Here is a 20,454-nt window from a genome sequence, read left to right on the forward strand (position 1 = left end):
AACAAAATATTTCGGTAACATGAAATTTTGACGCAAGTTTTATTTTTTTAATGCGTAAAACACTGTTGACTGCCTTTGATAGCTCAGTTTCTTTAGAGGCAGAGAAATGATGTCTATGTAAATAAAACTATTATTTTTCTACTGGATTAACCAAACTGCCGTTTGCACCGCTGTCGTTTCTATAGAATGGTGAGTCCTCTTGCTTCTATTTACAACCTGCTCGCTTTTTCGATTCATTAACTGCTGGGCCCAAAAAAAATCTTCCATTATAATTTTATAATATGACAGGAAATATGCTGAAGTGTAACACTTCAAACTGTTTACGATGAAATGAAAAAAAAAAATCTTCCTACAACGTTTATGTGGTAGAACATAGGGTCTACACATAAATTTCGATCAGCACAATCACTAAAAAGCTGAAACTATAATGTTTTAATTATTTCACGTCCATTCATCTGCATACTTCGCGTAGTCGGAGGAAGGGAGCAAGATTGGAGTTTAATGTCAAGTCCACAGTAGGATCATTACAGACGAAACCAAGATCGAATTACGAAAAGAGAGGGAATGGAATCGGCCGTGTCCCTTTCATGGAAACCATCTCGCCATATGCCTGGAGCGATTTAGGGAAAACACGACCACCTAACAACGGGCGGCCGGAAGGAGATTTGAACTGTCGGCCTCCCGAATGCGAGTCCACTGTGCTGACCACCGTGCCACCACGCTCTATTTGCCTAACCGATTAGAAGACACAAATTGTGCATGGATCGCATTAATTCTCTTTTATTAAGTATGCCACAGGATGCGAAATAATGTTATAGACTTACTGAATTAACGCACCACGAAAGGTGTTTCTTGCGAATTTGACGAACTTTCTATAAACAACAAGAATGACTACAGATCACCCATTTGCTATAACTTCAAACGAGTGGAACAAAAACAGCCACCTTAAGTAGTAACTTGTCACAACATTCGCCAGTACAAGCAAGCACGACCCGCGAGAAAAGTTGTACTCACTACTGTTCCAAATAAGATAGTCCCGAACAAGAAAAGGAAGAAATATAACGAAAGCAGCAGGCTATAAAACAAAATGTCACAATTTTCGTTACAATTATTAGACAATTTCATTTCACTTCGTACGTATTTTATTTATTTATTCGTCCATAGACCATTTAGTACAATAGTAACGGACATATCAGATACACTACGGAAATAATACATACATATAAAAAAAACACTTCAAAACACGATAGGATTATGTGAGGGTAGCACAGAAAGACGGCCATGGCGTCACCAAAGAAACCATCCCAGCATTCACATTAGCAACTTGGAGAATCCATGGAAAACCCAAGTCAGGATGGTCGGACTGGGTATAACTCCAGTCTTCCCGAATGCGAGTCCAGGACATTAACACTGACTTTGACACTCGCCAGTGCATGATTGGAAGGGGAAGCACACATACAGTAGTTAACTGCATCAGCATATACGAGAATGATGTGTCACGTTTGTATTAAGTTTTTATTCATGTAGCACTACACATGAAGTTTTACTACGTTGGACAGCATATCTGAAAATATTAGGGCTACGTCTAGATGAAGTAAAACATACAGGAATTAAAAAGGTAAGACTCCGCTAAGCAAGCAGATTCAATTGGAAATAGGTTGCAGTAGACAAAATAGACTAGCGTGGCGAGCTGCATGAAACCAGTCTTCCAACTGAAGAACACAACCCAGCTTTTAAGTCTTGACGCTGGTACGGCGCGCTGAAGCTAATTAAAGTCTCTGATGAATTAGTCTTTCAGAGTGGGCTTTGGTAAGTGACCTCTGTATCTCACAACGACCACAATGTAATTTCTAACTTCAGACACGCTACAGTTCGCCGGGACACAGTCTCTGCAAATATTTCGCGGCCGCTTCTCCGCGCTTGTCATAAATTCAGAACACAAGAAAGTAAACGCATTGCTGAGAACAGCAAACAGAGAATATGAGTACTGCTCTTGTTTCTATGCCCGTAAAATACGTTCGCTTTTTCTGGAGGCGACTGTCTTCTGCATTTAAGCTGCCAAGTAATGTTTAGCATTTTCGTTCCCCAGAAGTAATAACGAAAGAGGCTTTATGTAACCAACATTGAACAGTTGCTCAGTTCCGGATAAAGCTTCTGTAGAAGTGAGACTTGGCGAAAACACTTAAAAACCTACTGTCGCACTTTGGGGAGGGAAAATTAAGACATGAGTTACGCCTACCTGATACAATGAGGGCTTCGTTTGGTCCCACGGTGTAAATGTTTCCCATTTCTGTGATAATCCAATGAACACTTCACTTGACGAACTATATAACGATGTCTCGAGCACTACAGTTGCACGGCAAACCAGCTGCACATTCCACTTTACGCGAAAAATAACAACGCTGACAGATCCGCGCAGCCTTACCCGCAGTGATGCTTACCCGGCATGCAACGCTCGAACATAAGAAGCAAACCTATATCGATCGTTTGGTCGCAGTCTTCTGTTCGGTCCTTATTAACTAAATATAAATAACAAAGCCGTGATTGTTTTGAGCATTAATCTTTTCTAAAAATTCGCAAAACAATGTTTCTTCCTACCATAAAAGTTATAATCAATTGCGAGATGTGTAGTGGCAACCACTCGGAACGTAACGATATAGTAGGCTGTGACTTCGCAGCTTGGTAGTAAGTTTCCCGTAACAGCCAATCACCAAAGCATCGTTAATCATAGGAAGTTGGGGAATTTGTGGTAGTTCGAGAGAGTGAGGAGGGAGTTTTGTCATACTGAGTCCAGAACGAGGTAATTGTATAAATATCATTAACTTCTTTGTGTGAATACAGAGGTTTACTACACCGTTATGTGGTTCGTGTTTTCCAAGTAGTGAAATTGACACTTAGGCGAAAAGACAGGTTATGGTATGAAATTAACGCTATTTAACGATTTGTGTTCACTGTTCTTTTGTTCTTAAACTTTAAAAAGATGCCTTTCCATATTCAAGTTCGTTAAGTAATTAATATCATCATGGCACAACACAAACTGTTTCTCGCTAATATTTAAACTACCTGGTATTGTTTACATTGGTGTTGGCGCGTGCGTGTGTGTACAACCTACAGTGTCTGGTTATAGTTAAACAGTTGATGACACAATTATTCGTTTAAATTGTACACTGGACAACGAGAAAACTTTCAGGAATGATTTTCTAAGCGGAAGCGCAGTAACTTGTCCGATTTCTGCGTATGTTCGTATTTAGATAGCTACAGTATGTTAGAATACATATTAAACCGTAGTAATTGGTAGTGAAATCGAGTAAAGTTGAGACCTAAATTGTTTCGTGTTATTATTTGTGCCAGATCGAAATACGTCTCGAGAATGTACACAAAACGCCAAAGTAAGAGTTATTCGAAATGCACATTGAGATTTTCTTGTCTACCACATATAGTCAACTCTAAATAGCTAGTACGATGGCCGCAACAAGTTTTTAGAGTTCAGAGTTGAAGAAAGTTTATTACTTGGCACGTTTCTTCGTGGGTTGTCTAAAATCATATAATTTTGCGAGATTCATTTTCTTATTGCTTGACTCATCACTGGACTGCAAGAACTGAATTTTGAAGTTATTGATGCATGTATTACGAGGTTGGAGAACGTGTATGTTTGCTTTCATCCATTGCTTCATGTTTCTACAAAATGCTTTATTCAAGTTTTACAATGATTTGTTGATGTATGTTTAAATTTCACCTGATTACTTTTCCATAATTTACAATATGTTCTGCTAGCACACCATACTGTGTGTGTGTGTGTGTGTGTGGTATTTATATATGATTTATACACATTTAAAATTGTTTTTACTTTCTTAGTGTGTGTTTTTAGTGAGTGCCTAAAAGTCTCGTGTGGTGTTAGAGAAAAATGCTGAAAATGACATGAGAAGATCAAGCACTAATGAAGGGATACTGCATTGCTTTGGAGAGAAATAGCTTTATGATATAACTTACTTGGCCCAAAGAAGGGAGAGGTTGGACACACTCTAAAATATTAGAGAATAGTTAATTCTGTATGGAGGGAACTGTGTGGTGGATATAAGTTATAGAGGGAGACCACAGGTTGACTGCAGTAAGCAGTATCAACAGGGTTGCCACAAGTTCTGAAAATCGGGTAAATATCAGGGAATAGTAAACATTTCGGGGAAATTTGGGGGAAAAAGCTCTGGAAAATTCTTGTTTTTGTCTCAATAGATGAAATGGTCTGTTTACTGAGATGTCATGCATAATCGCTGGCTGGGCATAGCTGAGTACATGCGCCGCTTCCTACACCTTCATTCTTATTACTTCTCCCCACCACAACTCCCCTTAGCTTGCAGGCAGTGCTGCCACCACTTCTTGCCACTTGCCTAGCAGTTGCTGGCGAGAGGCAGGGAAGTGTGAGGAATCATTTGTTTGGATCTGATTCTCAGAGATTGTTGATGCAGCAGCTGGGGACGCTGGTCATGTGTGCACGAGTTCTGTCTGAGTGATTTTGTGCATGCGTGTGCGTGCGCGCTCTCATTTTCTGGCAAAAGCTGTGGCCGAAAATTTGGTCCAGGTCACTGTGCGCCACCTTTTATTGGATTGTGTTTTATTTTCTGACCAGTGGTCTGCGGCTGACTTGCTGCCCATGTTTTACGTAAATGGCCCCGCCAGTGACAATTTCCTGTGGCATCCTTGACATTACTTTCTCGTTTTCCTTAAGTTTTCTTTTCTTACACAGCATTTTGCATCTTTTCCCACTTTCTTTGCATGTATGCTTCCATTTTACTAAATTTGCCCACATTTGTTTCTTTTAATGTGTTTCAGGGCGCTGATGACATCGACGTTGAGTGCCCATAAGCCCCCCCCCCCCCCCCCACACACACACACACATGCGAGAATGTCATTGTCTTTTCTACATGCTTGTCTGTGGCTCAGTGATCATCTTTACATTGAGTTTCTATCTATCCTCATTAGTATTGATTCTCAGAGCATTTGCACAAGTTCTGTTGCATGGCTTGATCACTGCTGTCTCATTTCGTCAACATGGTGTCTGTGATACATGAATACATGAGTGGACTTCCCATGACAGACCAAAACCGTAGGCCGTTTCTGCAGGTATCTAACGGATCAGGCCTGCCGATCTGAAGCCTCTTCCCATTTAATCTTGTGTCACTGATCTGCCCGCAGGTCGGGTCTGCTTGTGTGTAGTGTAATGTGGAAGATTTTCGTCGTTTATCCATGGACCCAGAACTGCAGTGTTCCTCAGCAGGCCAGAGGCCAAGGGCGATTGTTTTTAGGTATTGCGACTGTCTCGCTGCAAATACATTGTACAGTGTGATCTTTTATGAACATTTTATTTATTCTCATAAATTTTGGCTCTACGAAAATAATTTATATATTTATTAGGAAGTATGGATGATAACAAGAACAAAATTGTGGCCATCATTGGAAGTTTGTAGGCTATGTACTCACATATTTTTCAAAAGAAAATTCACACAGTACCCATAAAATAATAGACACAACACAGTGGTTAATAACTGACAACAACAAACTTAGTAGAACTAACATTTTATTGGTGATCACATATAGTTTTGGTTTACGCAACTCTTCCCCGACTTCTTTCAAGAGGCCTACTTTTTTCTGAGGTTATTTCTGAAATCAGTGAACGTATTTTAAACCTGTTTTGCAACTCCAAGGAAATGCCTCTTTTTGTTTCCTTTTATTGAAATAAAATAACAACAGTGGTCTTAATGAAATATATATACCATTTGGCTTGCTTTCTCCATCTAAAAACAGTTCATTACAGAAGCCCTTACTTTGTCAACTCATATGTTTACTTACCCTTGACATCTCAAAATTTATGCTAAAATTTGTCTGGAAATCAGTGAAATTCGCTTGGGGAAAATTGTGGCAACCTTGCTCAAGTATACATGGGTTTCAGAAGCTATGCAGGTATGTTAACAGGATATTCTGAAGGGAAAGCTCATATCTTGAAGGGAAAGCTCATATCTGCATAGTTTAGAGGAGCTAGTGTACAAGGAAGTGCTCAAAATAGAGGGGGGGGGGGGGGAGAGAGAGAGAGAGAGAGAGAGAGAGAGAGAGAGAGAGAGAGAGAGAGAGAGAGAGAGTTTAAGTGTTTGGGAACTGCATAATAGAGTTTGCAGTTAGTTACAGGTTGATAATGACGGTTCATACAGGTAGATAATTGTTATAGCCATAGAACTCATTTATAACTGCCTATGTATGACATGGCCAACTGCACATCATGATGCTGGAAAGGGGAGATATTAAATTAAACAGGTTTTCGTTAGTGATTCAGATTATACATTAAAAAGTGTTTAATTATCATCTTCAGATCAGTTTATATGAATACTTTACACTGCACATAATTGAATTTATTTCTTATCTTTTATTATGTAAACCATTTTATCCTGTGAACAGAAGAGACTGATAGTTCTTGTTTGATTGTGAGCAGGGATGGGCTAGGATATTTCATGAGTTAGGTGGGTGATGGAATGATATTTTGTGTGATGACAGCTGATGTGTCTAGAACAATGAGGAGAGATAGTTGAGAAACTGAGTTTCCAAGGTCTGGATAGTATTTGGTTTTAAGTGAACTGGTTAATTACTGATTTCCAATGGTGATGTGTTTGTTGCCACCATAAGAAGAACAGGAAATATATATCAGGACTAGCTTGGCAGGATATTATCCATGTTTGTAAAAGCTCTAGCAAGGTTATGGGCATTTTTTGTTAACTCCTGCTTACCACTCCATATGGATTTAATAATTGGCTAATGTACTGAAGGATCAAAGTAAATAAGTGGCATGGTACTATAGAATGTGATATTGCATTACCAATGGCAATTTTATTTGGCCAGTTTTGCATGAACTTTATTATGTCCTCTGAAACAGTGTGAAATAGCAGATACTGACTTTGTCCTGTGACATGATGATGTTGTGTGTTTGTTTGCCCATACACACTCAAATGGAAAAATAACAGAAAACTGACCAGTTTTTGTGTGATCTTGATAGAGCACTTACTCACGAAAGACGAAGGTCCCGAGTTAGAGTCTGGGTCTGGCACACAGTTTTAATCTGCCAGGAAGTTTCAGTTTTTGTGTGTATATTATATTTTCAATCAGTCTATGCAATTCATGCAATTCGGCATTTGTCACATATGGTACATGAAATATTAGTAAAAATGAGTCACTTTGCCGTGGGTATGTATTGTCATTTGCATTTGAGAGATGGAGGTTCACATCACACTATGGCTATTTACATAAACTTTCACATTACAAATGCCAGTCATGGCAATTGTTACTTGAAAAAGATATGTGATGTCTTCTTCCCACTCTTTGCACTCAATCTGACCTTCTCTACCTCCAGTGATCTTGTCAATGAGATATTGCCCCCCCCCCCCCCCCCTAAACACACACACACACACAGTGTCACGCTAACATGTTTCGTGTATTTAAGTGTTCTCTATTATAGTGCTAAAATTTTGTCACTTCTGTGTGTTCTTGTGGCTATTATATTATCAACCACACCCACACTACTCTTATATTGTAGCAAGTTAGGACCTGATCTTCAGATAGTGGGATACCTTTTGTTGTGCTCCATCTGTAATTACATATTGCCAGTGGGACATTAAACCATAATTTTCTTTCCTTTTGAGTAAAATCAAACACTGGAAACTTCAGGCAGGAATATCAGCAATGTAGGAAAACATAGATTGCTGCCTACCGTAAAGAAGATGCAGTAAGTTGCAGACAGGCATAATTAAGGCACTTATTGGCCACAACCTTCCTCTCTGATGGTTCCATCTACACCTCTGTCAACATTAAATCCACCAGCCCTCAACAGTATCTGCATTTCGACAACTGTCGTCTCTTTCACACCAGAAAATCCCTCCCACACAGTCTGGACACCCGAGGATGGCAGATCTGTTGTGACAAGAATGCCCTTCTTGGTATGCTGAGGGGTCTCACCAAGGTCTTCACAGACCTACCCCCAGACCTAGTCCACAAACAGATCTCTCATACCATTTCCCCTCACACCACAAATCATCCCATCACCCCCAAGGGCCAGCCACAGAGGAGTGTCCACTTCGTCATGCAGTACGACCCGAAGTTGAACAACTGAACTACATCCTTCACCAGGACCTTGATTACCTATAATCTTGCCCTGAAATGGGGGACATCCTACCCGAGAAACTTTCCACACTTCCTAAAGTTGTGTTGCATCACCCATCCAACCTTTTCGATATCCTATTCACTCTTATGCCACTCGCAATCCCAGCCCCTTGCCATAAGCATCGTATCCCTGTGGAAGGCCCAGATGCAAAACCTGCCCAATCCATCCAGAACTTCCTATTCCAGTCCTGCCACACATTTATCCCACCCCTTCAGGGGCCAGGCCACGTGTGAAAGCAGCCAAGTCATTTACCAGCTCTGCTGCAGTAATTGCACAGCTTTTTTATATATGGTATGACTACCAACCAGCTGTCCACCAGGATGAACAGCCACCGCCAAACTGTGGCTCAAAGCAAAGTAGACAACCCTTGTGGCACAACATGCAGCTGAACATACCACACTTGATTTCAGTGACTGCTTGACCACCCAGGCCATCTGTATCCTTCCCTCCACCACCAGCTTTTTTGAACGTTGCAGATTGGAGTTACCTTTACAATGCATTCTCTGCTCCTGTAATTATCTCAGCCTGAACGTATGGTAACATGCTGTCCCCACACCCTTTACCCAACAGTTTCCACACGTTCTGTGCCGTATGTCTGATTCTGTTTATTTGCCACCCTATGCCAGTGCACGCACCAATCTTTTGCTGCTCCTCTCTTTTTTTGCTCCTTTTGTCTCCCAACTCCCTACCCTACAACCTCCTGATGCTGCACCTGTTGGCATTCTAGGCCCTACACACTCTACCAGAAAACATTCGTCAATCTCCCCACCCGTACGCTATATGTGCACGAGATGTGTTTGACTGTGTATGAATGGCGTGTGTTTCTCTTTCTGATGAAGGCTGTGGCTGAAAGCTTTATGTAAGCGTATTTTAATTGTGTCCGTCTGCAACTTAATGTGTCTTCTTTATGGTAAGTAGCAATCTGTCTTTTTCTCCGTTGGTGATATTCATTTTGAACAGATAATAGCTGAAGCAACTGGGTTTCTAAAGTCTGTCTTATTGCCTGTTTACGTTACTTTCTGGTGTCAGGGTAAGGGTACAAAAGTAACTGGGCCTTTTTCACTTCTTGAAGCAATTACTAGAGTTCCTAAGGTCTTTAACTTCAATCGGAATATTCATATTTTGTCGTGCATAGTGCTACCAATGGCGCACAAATCTACCAGAGCCACAAGAGTCAGTGCCTATGATCTGAGTGCTTCTAATTGTCAGATACTGGCATCATTCTTATCTTCTGCATCAGTATTATAATCATTATGCTGATCATGTACCAGCAGAGTCATCAGGTCAAGATTGTTATTTAGAAATCTGTTTGTGCATGGTTTGCCTTCAGATATGCCGCTCAAGAAATAAGAGCTTGAAGTGTGGACACACATATATAACACTGTTGTAGAGGATATTGATTTCGTGATTACTTGAGGTTACATTAAGTGCTTGCATGAACACCAACAGAACGTTGTTTATCTGTATGCTTCATGAACACAGGAAAGTTAGATTTCATTGTTACTCCTTCATTTTCTTACAGATAACTCTGTTGGAGACATGTCGGAGTCCAGTGATTTGGATCGTCAGATAGAGCAACTTAAGAAATGTGAAATAATAAAAGAATCGGAAGTGAAAGCACTTTGTGCCAAAGCCCGAGAAATCTTGGTGGAAGAAAGCAATGTTCAGAGAGTAGATTCCCCAGTAACAGTAAGAAAATTCACATTAAGAAATTTCTAATTATTTTTTTTAGCCTGTTGAAGTTGACTAGTCTAATTTTTACCATGTGCATGAAATATAAGATTATTCTTTGTATTGAGTTTTAATTGTAGCCTCCATGAGCTCTTGTTGTAAATTGTACTTTCTATTTTCCTTTCTATGTCACAGGTATGTGGTGATATACATGGACAGTTTTACGATCTGAAAGAACTATTTAAAGTTGGTGGTGATGTTCCTGAAACAAATTATCTTTTTATGGGTGACTTTGTTGATAGAGGTTTCTACAGTGTGGAGACATTCTTATTGCTTTTGGCATTGAAGGTAAACTATTTCTACATTGTTTCATATAAACAAAAAAATTTCTGCCGATGTAATTGTTTGATGACCTTACCAGAAAGACTTTGTTTGACTGATTAAGTTTGTTAAATTTGTTGCTTTACTACTAACAGACTGCAGTTTGCAGAAAAAATATTTTTACACTGGATATGGATGGTCAGGCAGGGTGATACATCTTGTGTCCAGGCGGAAGCAGTTCTGTAATCTGTCAGTAAACTGAAGTACAAACAGCAGTTGTGATGGGGGAAGATATTCCCGGAAGAATGCTTAAACTGCCTACAGTAAGACTAAGATCTAATTTGCTGTCTAGCAGTACAGTACAGTGCAGTGTGCTGTGATTTACATAGCTTCTGTTCATAAACATTTCGTTTTTTAAGTGTCTCATTTCCTAATCCAATACCCTCAACATCACCCGACTTAATTCGACTACATTCCATTATCCTCGTTTTGCTTTTGTTGATGTTCATCTTATATCCTCCCTTCAAGACACCATCCATTCCGTTCAACTGCTCTTCCAAGTCCTTTGCTGTCTCTGACAGAATTACAATGTCATCGGCGAACCTCAGAGTTTTTATTTCTTCTCCATGGATTTTAATACCTTCTCCGAATTTTTCTTTTGTTTCCTTTACTGCTTGCTCAATATACAGATTGAATAACATCGGGGAGAGGCTACAACCCTGTCTTACTCCCTTCCCAACCACTGCTTCCCTTTCATGTCCCTCGACTCTTATAACTGCCATCTGGCCGATGAGCACCATGGTCTCGTGGTTAGAGTGAGCAACTGTGGAACGAAAGGTCCTTGGTTCGAGTCCTCCCTCGAGTGAAAATTTTACTTTCTTTATTTTCGCAAAGTTACGATCTGTCCGTTCATTCATTGACATCTCTGTTCACTGTAATAAGTTTAGTGTCTGTGTTTTGCGACCGCACCGCAAAACCGTGCGATTTGTAGACGAAAGGACGTGCCTCTCCAATAGGAACCGAAAACATTTGATCGCAAGGTCATAGGTCAACCGATTCCTCCACAGGAAAACACGTCTGATATATTCTTTACGACACTGGTGACGGCATGTGCGTCACATGACAGGAATATGTTGTCGACCCACCTAACTTGCACACTTGGCGAATGGGTAAAAAGATTCTTCTACCTTGCCCGATTTAGGTATTCTTGTGGATGTGATAATCACTCCAAAAAAAGTGATGAAAACATGAGTTTGTCACATAAACTGCGTCAAATGAATGCTACAGTTTCAGAGTCGCACAGTTTCCACTGTGCTCTGTCAAAACATATGTTTTTTACGTTTTCAAATGTTTCCGTGCGTACACAGTCAAATTCTGTATATATCCAAGCAAATCTGAACAAGTCCTGGAATTTTGGAGAGCGAAGTTGATTATGTGTGAGTGCCTGAACTTTGATAATTATCTGAAAATAAAAAATTAAAATTTTCACCCGAGAGAAGATTTGAACCAAGGACCTGTCGTTTCACAGCTGCTAACGCTAACCACAGGACCACGGCGCTCGTAAGCCAACACTCTCCTTGATGTTGCCTACCTTGCGCATGGACTACTCAGTTTGTATATTTTGCTTATTTTTTTCATAGTTCCACACAACTTCTTCCTGTTTTCTCGATTGATCTGTGTTCAGTTTTTCAAGGCCTATCCCTGTGCCAACTTATAACTAAATCTGAGGGGGGTGCGATGGGGAGGTTCCCTTGTAAGATAAGTCGTAAGGTCAGTATTGCCTCACGTGTTCCAGTATTTCTACGGAATCCAAACTGATCTTCCCCGAAGTCGGCTTCTACTAGTTTTTCCATTTGTCTGTAAAGAATTCGTGTTAGTATTTTGCAGCTGTGGCTTATTAAACTGATTGTTCGGTAATTCTCACATCTGTCAACACCTGCTTTCTTTGGGATTGGAATTATTATATTCTTCTTGAAGTCTGAGGGTATTTCGGCTGTTTCACACATCTTGCTCACCAGATGGTAGAGTTTTGTCAGGACTGGCTCTCCCAAGGCCGTCAGTAGTTCCAATGGAATGTTGTCTACTCCGGGGGCCTTGTTTCGACTCAGGTCTTTCAGTGCTCTGTCAAACTCTTCACGCAGTATCGTATCTCCCATTTCATGTTCATCTACATCCTCTTCCATTTCCATAATATTGTCCTCAAGTACATCGCCCTTGTATAGACCCTCTATATACTCCTTCCACCTTTCTGCTTTCCCTTCTTTGCTTAGAACTGGGTTTCCATCTGAGCTCTTGATGTTCATAAAAGTGGTTCTCTTATCACCAAAGGTCTCTTTAATTTTCCTGTAGGCAGTATCTGTCTTACCCCTAGTGAGATAAGCCTCTACATCCTTACATTTGTCCTCTAGCCATCCCTGCTTAGCCATTTTGCACTTCCTGTCGATCTCATTTTTGAGACGTTTGTATTCCTTTTTGCCTGCTTCATTTACTGCATTTTTATATTTTCTCCTTTCATCAATTAAATTCAATATTTCTTCTGTTACCCAAGGATTTCTGCTAGCCCTCGTCTTTTTACCTACTTGATCCTCTGCTGCCTTCACTACTTCATTCCTCAAAGCTACCCATTCTTCTTCTACTGTATTTCTTTCCCCCATTCCTGTCAATTGTTCCCTTATGCTCTCCTGAAACTCTGTACAACTCCTGGTTCTTTCAGTTCATCCAGGTCCCATCTCCTTAAATTCCCACCTTTTTGCAGTTTCATCAGTTTTGATCTACAGGTCATAACCAATAGATTGTGGTCAGAGTCCACATCTGCCCCTGGAAATGTCTTACAATTTAAAACCTGGTTCCTAAATCTCTGTCTTACCATTATATAATCTATCTGATACCTTTTAGTATCTCCAGGGTTCTTCCATGTATACAACCTTCTTTCATGGTTCTTAAACCAAGTGTTAGCTATGATTATGTTGTGCTCTGTGCAAAATTCTACCAGGCGGCTTCCTCCTTCATTTCTTAGCCCCAATCCATATTCACCTACTATGTTTCCTTCTCTCCCTTTTCCTACACTCGAATTCCAGGCACCCATGACTATTAAATTTTCGTCTCCCTTCACTATCTGAATAATTTCTTTTATTTCATCATACATTTCTTCAATTTCTTCGTCATCTGCAGAGCTAGTTGGCATATAAACTTGTACTACTGTAGTAGGTGTGGGCTTTGTATCTATCTTGGCCATAATAATGCGTTCACTAAGCTGTTTGTAGTAGCTTACCCGCGTTACTATTTTCCTATTCATTATTAAACCTACTCCTGCATTACCCCTATTTGACTTTGTGTTTATAACCCTGTAGTCACCTGACCACAAGTCTAGTTCCTCCTGCCACCGAACTTCACTAATTCCCACTATATCTAACTTTAACATATCCATTTCCCTTTTCAAATTTTCTAACGTACCTTCCCGATTAAGGGACCTGACATTCCACGCTCCGATCCGTAGAACGCCAGTTTTCTTTCTCCTGATAACGACATCCTCTTGAGTAGTCCCCGCCCAGAGATCCGAATGGGGGACTATTTTACCTCCGGAATATTTTACCCAAGAGGACGCCATCATCATTTAATCATACAGTAAAGCTGCATGCCCTCGGGAAAAATTACGGCCGTAGTTTCCCCTTGCTTTCAGCCGTTCGCAGTACCAGCACAGCAAGGCCGTTTTGGTTATTGTTAAAAGGCCAGATCAGTCAATCGTCCAGACTGTTGCCCTTGCAACTACTGAAAAGGCTGCTGCCCCTCTTCAGGAACCACACGTTTGTCTGGCCTCTCAACAGATACCCCTCCGTTGTGGTTGTACCTACGGTACGGCTATCTGTATCGCTGAGGCACGCAAGCCTCCCCACCAACGGCAAGGTCCATGGTTCATGGGGGGGGGGGGGGGGGGGGGTTCAGTTTTAGACATTGCCTGAGCTGTGCACTGCAGAATGATTGTTATAATGTTGTAGAAGTTTGTAGATGCTCCTTGTCATGTAGCTAGGTAGGCAGAGTAAGGGAAATCACCTGCTCTCGCTTCAGTTTACAGACAGACTATAACACTGTGTGCTTACATGGCTTCTTACATTTATTATTATTATTATTATTATTATTATTATTATTATATGGCTGTAGCTGTCAGTAGAATAAAGGTTTTTAATTGATGTCATTTTTCTTTGATAGAGAAAAATATCACTTTACAATTTTTTACAGACTGTGGACTGCAGTTCAAAGAAATTATTCAAAAGTGATATTCAGGTCATTATTGATCCATCTATGGCACATCTTATGAATTAGGGCCATTTAGGATCACTCTATAGAGTGATTTGGTAATTATTGCAAACAGATGCTCTGAGTTTTCAGTGAATCTACATAACACGAGAGTTGTATGTACAAACATTTGTTGTGCACTCAAAATTTTGCTTTCAGTAGTAGGAAATCCACCTGTGCATTGTTACTTCTAACCAGGTGTTCAAACGTTTCTTGTATTGGTGCCATTTTAAGGCCCTTTAGTTTAGGTTGTGCTCTGATTAGTATAAAATTCTGCTCAATCAGTACCTCTCATTCAAAGATTGCTGAACTGGTCTAAATGGGTGCTGCTTGTTGCAGGAATAACTGCTACACGGTCAACAGATAAAACTTTTGATCATTTATCTGTGCTAGTCTGTTTCCTTTATATACATATCTTGAGTGGCTTAAATGACTGTTCTTACATTCACCAAAATAAACAGAAAAACAGGTGTTGACTCTGTATTCAATCATTCCATCTTTTAATGAAAAACTGGAATTGGATTTAGATGTAGCATATGAGTAAAACAAGCATTGTATGTAGTAACGGTGCACTCGCACAATAAATTTATTTGGTCGAGCGACATGCAGTTTGCTTAATGTTCCTCACACCCATACTCTTGCTCCTACAGTAAGTTGAAGCAGTGATAATTGTGTGCTGTAATGATTGTGTATAACATTCATGAATTCTGAAAGCAAAGTTCGTAAGTTTGTTACCATTTGACTTCCACTGGACAGTCAAAGTAAGCCTTTCATATAACTCATAAATGGAGTCCACATAACTCCACACTCCATGCAACACAGTTTGTTCACCTTCTGTTAGACAGATTAATATTAGTCTCATCAGTTATTCAATTTTTCAAATCCACACTCCATCTACTTTCTGTCACTTCGTGATCGTGGTTCTTTCTCTCTTCTTCTTTATGGATAATCTTCACCCAAAAATTAATTCCTTCTTTTCTTGTCCTGTCAATAGATATGCCTCTTCTCTTCTTGAGCTGTCTCCAAAGAATATTTTGCATGCTTTATGTTCAGTTAGATATTGCCAATACATCCCGCAAAGATGCCATTGCTCAGCCCCTCTGACAAAATTCTTTGTTGTGTCTGGAAGTATTCCAAAACCGCTCCACTTTTTCTTCTTGTTACAGTAACCTCAACACTAAAACCAATCCTCCATTAACATATTTACATTACTTACACCATATTTCCACCCCACGTGAACTGTCTCCACTGTTGTTTAATTACATAGATGTCAATTTTTGTCCTGCTGGACATAGTACTTCATATGCATACACACACAAAAGTTCTGTTAATAATTCACAAAAGCTACAACAAGCATACACATTTACAAATAAGATTACACATATTTAAATATACGTGCTCAATTTTAACATTTTTATGAAAGAAAAGCCAATAAAGCATCAATCAAATCGACATTAAAACCATAGACAATAAATGAGGCAAAGAATACTATTCAAATCAAACTACGTTTGCTACAGAGGAGAAAATATCAAGGACATGTATTTTTAGTGTAGTAAACTATATGAAAAATGGATCTGTGGCCCAAAATCTTTTGTTATTATGTCATGTTTATATAGCTGCATAAATGTTAAAGTACAGTTGCCTAGTCATAAGCAGATTAATGCATTTATGATTCTTGTTTCTATCTCACTACAGGTTAGATATCCTGATCGCATAACCCTCATTCGAGGTAATCATGAATCAAGGCAGATCACTCAAGTTTATGGATTCTATGACGAATGCTTAAGAAAATATGGAAGTGTGACTGTCTGGAGATACTGCACTGAAATATTTGACTATTTAAGCCTTTCTGCTATTATTGATGGGAAGGTAAGCAGTTAAAGTTTGCTGTGGAATCCATCTTTAGAATGTTCACAGGTTTTAGTATTAAAGTGTTTCCTGATAAGTGTTCTGTAAATATGCATACAAATTAATGTAATTGATAGTAGGCTGTTCCAGCCAAGGGCCAATTGGCATAGGGATGGGTGAACAGTAACACACAGTCATCAGGTGACGAGGTTGTAGCATATGCCACCATAGTGCACTGGACGAGTGCAGGGGTGGCCAGGTGGCTCCTGCATGCACAGAATGCTTCCAGAAGGGCCATCTGATGGGTGGCCTCTACCAGCTGCATCTGTCAGAGAGCGAGCAGAGGGGTGCTTGTGCCGTGTGGAGCACCTTAAGGGCAGGCTAAATTGAAGTCGTATGTTGCTGCATAGAACCCACGGTAATAAGATGCTTGAAGTTCACTGATGTGGTAGCTCTGATTCGTATATATCATGCTTTGAGGCAGTGAGTTGTGAAGCATAGTAAAGACGGATGTCTGTAGAAGTTTAAATGCAGTATTGTAAATGTGTGTTACTGTTTGCACAACCACCTGAGTCAAGATTCGTGTCAAAGTTCTGTAACATTTGAGCAAATTGTGTGTCTTGGTAAAGGCACACTGTTGCAGTTGAAGAAACTAAGAGAATAACTTTAAAAGTGGCTAGATAATCCTTAGTTTTCATACTTGGGAAGGTACACGACAGTAACACACAATTTATTGTATTGTTAAAATACAGTGTACTCCCAATTGTTAAGGATAATTTTGGGAGAAGATGCACAGATAACTGAAAAACATGAATAACAGATATTCAAACCTGTATTCTTTGTTCAAAAGCTTATCCAAGTTTTGTGCATAGTTACTGTAAGCCAGTTTTTCTTATAATAGAGAGTGATGGTCTGCTTCTGTGAGAAGTTGACATTTTTTTCTCACAACATTTTGAATTTGTCATTGTACTGAATACCCCTCTGGCCCATATGATCTATAAGAGTGTCAACACATTTCAATGCATTACAGTGACTGATAAGGTCACTGTCTTGAGCCCCACTTTCACATTTACTGTCCACTTTGTTTTGTTGTGAAGAAGTGCTGAAAATTTTGGCATCACTCATGTACTGGAAGCTGGGTTCACATAGATCGATCTGGAGCTGCTCATTAAATTTTCTTCATTGACATCTTCAAAACCGTTTAAGCCCTTTGCCAAATGCATTATTTGTGCAGTTGTTACTTCATCATCACTGAAACCCTGAAAATTATTTTCTTCTATACCTGGAAGAATTTTCCTACAGGATCAAACTAGTGAATGTGGTTTGACTTCCTGCCAGGCATCATAAATCTTGTGTATGGCATCTAGCACTGCCAACTACTTCCAGAACGCCACCAAATCATCCTCATCAACTATCATTCTTAGAAGATCAACCCAGAGGTACTGTTTCACCGATGGGATTATGCTGTGCCCCACTAACTGTATAATGGCAGTCATGTTAGGTGGTAAAAACTTAGTTACGATGAGATTATCATCAGATACGGGAATGCTCTCATTGATATGGGAAGGGGCACTATCAGGCAATAGAATAGCCTTCTGTAACAATCCTTTCTCGTCTAGAGGTCACTGAACTTATGGTACAAAATGGATGTGAACCAGTTTTTTAAAATTTTGCTATCCATCCATGCTCATTTTTGGTTGTAAGAATGGACAAGAAGATCCTTAGTTGTGATATTGTTGAATGCCCTTTTTTTCCTCCCGGACATAAGTAGTTTCACTCTGTGGCTCCCAGAAGCATTAATTGTGCACAGAATTACGATGTGTTCTTTAGTCGACTTATATCCAGGACCAAGCAGGTCACTCTTAAAAGCATGGATTCTGGTTGCCAGACCACTTTCATCTGCACTATAAATTCAGTCTAGGGTCAAATTTCTTCTTTCATACATTTCTGAAACTCTTCACAGAAGAAATCGGCTGCCATGACATTTGGACCTAGCCATTCTCCATGCATTGTAGGTTTCTGAATCCTGTGACATTTTTTGAAACTGGTTAACAATCGAGATAAGGCATTAAATTCTCCCTCAAACCCTAGAGCTTCATGAACAAATTTATCTTTTTCAGCACACATCATGCCTAAAACAGTTACACCTTCTGCTCGTTTTTGGTGAAACCATTTGCAAAAGAGTAGAATCTAATTTGTCAGATGTAGGCCTCTTCATGTTTTTTTGTGCAGTTGGTCAAGAACTAAATTGCATTTCCTGACAAAATCGTTTCTGCTTATTCTTTTTAATGTCGTGCACAGTCTGCATTCCGATCAGCACCTGTACAGAAATTTCCCCCTTGTCAAATCTTTCAATTAATTCTAATTTTTGTTTTAATGTCGACACATGTTTCTTCCATTTCTTCATCATATCTATTAAAAATTTCTTTTAACTAGCTTCTTTGACTCTTTCATGGCGATTAACATCAGTAAACTGAGATTGTTTTCAATTTACACAGGACGGGCTGGCCACTAACAATATGAAAAGTAATGTCGTCACACAGTGGTCATTTTAACAGTGAAAATACCATTTACTGACACTCAGTGGATTGCTTATTTCCATTTGGTAGAGAAGAATATTGCACATCTTTCTTTCTTATGCATGAATAATCCTCAGAACAGATAATCTGCACACGAATAATCAAGGGAGTACACTGTATTGTGCAGTCAATTATGCAGTCATAGGCCATTGATACAATCCAAAAAGTAATGGGTGGAATTCATACAAGGAAAGGAGAGGAACATTTCATCACTTTTTTTCCTTTCTTTCTTTCTTTAAAGAGAGTTTAAGAGCAGGATAAGTAACTACGTCATTGATGTTAGCAGTTTTTCATTTTTGCCTTTGCATGATATGCTGAAGATTAGATGGGTAGTTCATATAACTAATGAGGAGGCATTGAATAGGATTGGGGAGAAGAGAAGTTTGTGGCACAACTTGACTAGAAGAAGGGATCGGTTGATAAGACATGTTCTGAGGCATCGAGGGATCACCAATTTTGTATTGGAGGGCAGCGTGGAGGGTAAAAATCGTAGAGGGAGACCAAGAGATGAATACACTAAGCAGATTCAGAAGGATGTAGGTTGCAGTAGCTACTGGGAGATGAAGAAGCTTGCACAGGATAGAGTAGCATAGAGAGCTGCATCCAACCAGTCTCAGGACTGAAGACCACAACAACAACATGATATTCATAACCTTATAGTAGTTTTAGTGGTTTTGTTGGTGCAGTGAACTCCGTTGAGAGAAGAATTTGTTGTACTAAAGCTCGTTGCACACTTTTAATAGGACTCTGCCTGATCTTCAAACAATGAAGTTGGCTGTTAATTATCATGGAGAAACTAGTGTGTACGATTGCCTGTGTTTACCTCTAGTGCCCAGATAGTAGCTGTGTCACAAGGTAGTGAAGACAAGTCATTGGGTGGACTGCTGAGTTTAGTGCAAAGTAATCCACTTCTTACTTTCGTTTCTGTGTCATCTGCTGTAATTGATGGTGATTTTGGCTCAGCCAATGCCAAATCACTTCCTTGTGCATTGCTGTGCTTTGAAGCATTCAGCTGTGTGATGTACTCTCTCTCTCTCTCTCTCTCTCTCTCTCTCTCTCTCTCTCTCTCTCTCCCTCCCTCCCTCCCTCCCTCCCTCCCTCCCCTTTTACCCCTCTTCCTCCCCCTTCATCCCTTCTGTCAGGAGGAGCCACTGCCTCCAAAAGATCACAGATTTCAATATTTTTATGTGTGTTTCCTCCTGACCATGCTTGGTGAGAGATTTATTTTTATCTACCCAGTCATATTAAATTTTAAAAAACTGATTATTTTCATGGCTATCTATAAAGTGTAATATGATTAAAAATACGCCTATATATTTTGTATTGAACCAGAGGCTCTCATCAGATATTTGTGTTACAAGAAATTGAAAATAGGTTTTTATCATTTGCATTCATGTATGTTTAGATTTTCTGTGTGCATGGAGGACTTTCACCATCAATACAGACCCTTGACCAAATAAGGACAATAGATAGGAAACAAGAAGTACCTCATGATGGGCCTATGTGTGATTTGCTGTGGTCAGACCCAGAAGGTAAGATGTTAGT

At 39.8% G+C, this 20,454-nt stretch overlaps 1 protein-coding gene across 1 annotated transcript in view; it reads left to right on the forward strand.

Annotated features, from left to right (window-relative positions):
- The first annotated feature begins 2,646 nt into the window (after positions 1-2,646).
- LOC126203258 (serine/threonine-protein phosphatase 4 catalytic subunit) overlaps positions 2,647-20,454 on the forward strand; it is a 38,733-nt gene continuing 20,925 nt past the window's right edge. Inside the window, exons 1-5 of the mRNA XM_049937512.1 lie at positions 2,647-2,800; positions 9,720-9,886; positions 10,064-10,216; positions 16,178-16,351; positions 20,315-20,441. Of these exons, the coding sequence (XP_049793469.1) occupies positions 9,737-9,886; positions 10,064-10,216; positions 16,178-16,351; positions 20,315-20,441 (604 nt within the window). The 5' untranslated portion in view covers positions 2,647-2,800; positions 9,720-9,736. The remainder of the gene's footprint in view (positions 2,801-9,719; positions 9,887-10,063; positions 10,217-16,177; positions 16,352-20,314; positions 20,442-20,454) is intronic.

This window comes from Schistocerca nitens, chromosome 9, assembly GCF_023898315.1.
Source record: "Schistocerca nitens isolate TAMUIC-IGC-003100 chromosome 9, iqSchNite1.1, whole genome shotgun sequence".
Taxonomy (NCBI): Eukaryota; Metazoa; Arthropoda; class Insecta; order Orthoptera; family Acrididae; genus Schistocerca; species Schistocerca nitens.